Here is a 4,282-nt window from a genome sequence, read left to right as displayed (position 1 = left end):
TATTTTAAACAAAATTACCCTCTTGCGTTTTATTCCTAGCTCTTGTCACTTTTCCGTAAATAAACGTTTTGTAAATACCATTTTTTCCTATTGCTAACATAGGAAAATGAAAATAAAAACATTATAAGTATGCTTTGACCAAGCCACCAAAATTTGTTTTCAGATGTTTTCAGACAAAACATCATTGTCAGTCATGACATCTAGCTTTCCTTAAGCGGTTGTACTTTGGTTTAGATCTGTTAGAAATGGAATACTCATTTCCAGAATTAGCAGATATGCATTTTATTTACAGCCTTGCCAAGGGGAATACTATGTTAGCTGTGCGTCTTTATGTTGAACGTTTTCCAGCTCGGTGTATTCCAAATAGGAAGACTTTTTCGAGAATTCATGTGCGCTTACGTGAAACCGGCTCGTTAAAACCTTGCACCTCCGGCGGAAGATCTCGAAATGTAAGGACAGTACAACTTGAAGTACCACATCCTTCAGATGATCGAGGTGAATCGTAAATCAAGTAGGTACTAGAAGAATTGGAAGAATGGAGAGAGTAAGTCATATGACTGTCCAACGAATCCTGCATGATAATCTGCAAAGAGTTCAGGCGCTTTCTGTCGAAGATTATGCACCACGTCTTAGATTTTGTACCTGGTTTTTAAATAAGTGCAATCGGAACTTGTTATTCCACCCATCCATTTTATTTACCGACGAAGCTGGATTTACAAGGGATGGTATAATTAATTTCCACAATAGTCATATGTGGGCTGATGAAAATCCGCATGGAATAATACAATCCCGGCACCAGCAACGATTTTCAATTAATATTTGGACCGGAATAATTGGCGATTTTTTTTATTGGCCCCATAGTACTACCAAACAAACTAGGCGGTTTATCGTATCTGAATTTCCTTCAAACAGATTACAACCTTTAGTAGAAGAAGTTCCAATTGAAACACGCTAGAACATGTGGTTTATGCATGATAGCGCCCTCAATGAAACGTTCCCCAATAAATAGATAGGTCGATGGATAGTAGGCATTTTTTTAAGAAAGAAATGGATAGCATTTTTTGATTTGATCACACCTCAAAACACTAAAATCAAAATTTCATTATTGTAGCTGTTACAGGTTGTTCACAAAATAGGTACAAACGTCCATGTATTGCAGAGTGTCCTGTATTAACAGTGGAAAATATTTTTAAGATATTTTTTCATAATTTTATTAACCAAAGGTATATCCATGCAGTTTCATTGATTTCACTCATACAGGGTGCTCACAATAGGACAAGCAAATTATATATTTTTTACCATTATTTATACCAGAAATGAGTTTAATAACTCTCCTCAACTGATGTGGTGTTATTTGTCGACATGTTTGTCTATTACATAAATCTTCTCTGTTCTGGGGCCTTGTTTTATACATTATCTTTTTCACAGTTCCCCATAAAAAAACATCAAGAGGCGTCAAGTCTGCCACTCAGCTAACGGACTGTTGTGACCTATCCACTTTCTTGAAAAATACTCATTCAACCAATGACGTACTATTACCGCATTATGAATACGTGCTCCATATAATTGAAGGTAGAAGTTCTGTCTTACATGAAGAGGAAATGTATGTACTAAATCCCAGAAATCATTGTTTAAAATATTCATAAAAATCTCTGCGTTTAGTTTAACGCAAAAAAAGAGGGGCCCGATTATTCGATCACATAAAATCCTACAAAACACGTTAATTTTTTTAATTAAGATTTATGTAATACAATTAGACAAGCATGTCGACAAATAACACATCAGTTGAGGAGAGTTATTAAAAATAAGAGGAGACGAATTGAAGAGTGCATGGTGGACTAATAGAAAATAGTAATACATATTTAAATATTATTTTGTTGTGAAACTCATTTCTGGTATAATAAAAAATATATATAATTTGGTTGTCCTATTGTGAGAACCCTGTATGAGTGACATCAATGAAACTGCATGGATATACCTTCGATTAATAAAATTATGAAAAATTGTTTTCGAAGTTTGCACCTATTTTGTGAACACCCTGTAATAGCTATAATAATGAATGTTTGTATTTAGGGTTTTGAGATGTGATCAAATCGAAAATGCTAACCATTTCTTTCTTAAAAAATTCCTGATATGTCTTTTAATTTATGAGGGCCTTTTCTTAATGATAGTAGGCCGTAGAAAAGATCACATGTAAAAAATATAATATCAAAAAGTACGCCTTTTGGAATTTTGAAAATCGGCCAACGCCATCCTAAATACGGAGGTGTCCTGACTTTAAGTGAAACACACTGTATATGCGAAATTTCGAAAAAACGAAAATTTTCTGTAACACTATAGCAGTTGCGCCCCCTAGCGGTGAAGTTACAAATTTGAAAATATTTTAAATCGATTTCTTTTGGCCGTATTTGTTAATAAATTTTTTACCCCATAATCGTAGCATGTTTAGTTTCCTATATACAGCTGCTCCGTACTGTTAATGGATCACCCTGTAGATATTTTTTTTTATTTTTCGAAAATTTTTAAAAAGTGACCTAAGATGCTTAACTAATAACCGATTAAATTATTTATCATTTTACTTTTCTGAATTGAATAATTAGGCATAACTGGCAATGAAATCAATTATAATTTGAGTATTCTTTTAAAATAGTTGTAAATAAAACTGTGTTGATATAAATATTTTCTTACAACACTTGTAAATATAGAAAAAAATGTCAGAAAAGTTCAATAGAATACAGAAAATGTTACACAATCTGGTTCAGTCAATATTTTTTTTATCACTTATACATTTGATAGAATGCAAATGAAAATAATTTATACTTACTTTATATTCCTTCGTTTAAGTCTTGAAATCACTGCCGGTCTGATTTTTGAAATACCGTTTTCACTCCTTTTTCCTCTACCAGTAATTATTTGTAAGTAATCCGAGTGTCTATTATTGCTAAGTTTCAACAGGTTTATATTTCGGTCTAAAAATACATCTAGAGCAGGTATTGCTTCTTTCACATAGAGAAAATGTAAGTCGATAGTATTAAAATCTTGCAAACGCTTTGAATGCTCATCCAAAAATGCTGTGGCGGCCATATTATTAGCTCTGTCATAGTAAAGGGTTTGTTTACTTGCTAAACCAGAATAAAATTGAGCAACTTCTGTCATACCTCGTTGGTGATACTGTTGAGCTTTTTGATATAATTCAGCTCTTTTTTTAAGATATCGGTTTGCTTCTTCTCGATAATAAGTAGGTTCATGTTCTTCGTCGTAAGTCTAGCAAAACAAAATATTTGTTTCTTTTTAAACAATAGTACATTGTGTATCTAGTAGTAAAACCATAATTTTAAACATTTATCTTATTGATAATATTAATTTAACATAATCAATATTCTAAAAATTAAAAATCCTTAATATGAACAGCTTAATGCTCAATAAAAAAAAATTGCTTATGGTCCACCCACCGGAGAGCTAAAACTTTCAAACAAGCTTAGTACTAGAGAAAAATTAAAAAAAAAAAATTAAAATGAACATTGAGGATGACGTCCAGGATACCACTAGAATTACTTGCAGATACAGAAAAATGTGACTTTAAAACTGTTAAATAAATGCAGGGAAAGAATGAATTTACAATTAACCATAGAAGTCAAAAGTTTAATCAAACAAACAACTTGAAATGTTTATTAATCAAGTGTTAGATCATATCATCATTGATAATGCAAAAGGGTGTAATCACCGAAACTGCTCCTTGAGTAATTTCTCAGGAAAACAATGACAAAAAGTCATTCAACAGAATTTTTTGTGATTTGTATTTGTATACCTTATAGATGAATACATATGGTTTTACAGAATTGCATGCTTGTAGTAAGATAATAACGCACCTATAAAGAAGTACTATTAGCAAGCTTGAAACTAAGTGTCTGTTATTTCACCGAAGTGTAAACTATTTTTATTTCATAGAGTTAAACAAGTCGAATTTTGGGCCGAAAAAAGAGTATTTGTGGGGAATTTTACTGCACTACTTGTTCCGTCGCAAACAGCATTCAGAGATTGGGTTTAGACACTGAAAACATACGGAAGATCACTATTGACTACAACTGATGCATTTGAACCGAGCATTGAAGGAACAACACCTGCTATACAAGCAGAGTTACAACAAACTGATTTTGCAGCATGACAATACTCAGCCACATGTGCAAAATCGGTGAAGTACTTTCATTCTTATGAAGACACCAAAAAAATAGGTTGACCCTTGGATAACCTTAAAGAACGTGTTGTCTTTCCGAAATGGAAT

At 32.5% G+C, this 4,282-nt stretch overlaps 1 protein-coding gene across 1 annotated transcript in view; it reads right to left on the bottom strand.

Annotated features, from left to right (window-relative positions):
- The window catches only part of LOC108915931 (NEDD4-binding protein 2-like), a gene marked incomplete at its 5' end in the record, with an annotated part of 9,531 nt that extends 6,267 nt beyond the window's left edge, over positions 1-3,264 (bottom strand). The window contains one exon of the mRNA XM_018722091.1: positions 2,825-3,264. Within this exon, the coding sequence (XP_018577607.1) occupies positions 2,825-3,264 (440 nt within the window). The remainder of the gene's footprint in view (positions 1-2,824) is intronic.
- Positions 3,265-4,282: the final 1,018 nt, after the last annotated feature.

The sequence above is a fragment of the Anoplophora glabripennis genome, unplaced genomic scaffold, assembly GCF_000390285.2.
Source record: "Anoplophora glabripennis isolate ALB-LARVAE unplaced genomic scaffold, Agla_2.0 scaffold1683, whole genome shotgun sequence".
Lineage (NCBI taxonomy): Eukaryota > Metazoa > Arthropoda > Insecta > Coleoptera > Cerambycidae > Anoplophora > Anoplophora glabripennis.
The sequence above is the reverse complement of the archived record's forward strand: the minus strand, read 5'-3'. Positions and strand labels throughout refer to the sequence as shown.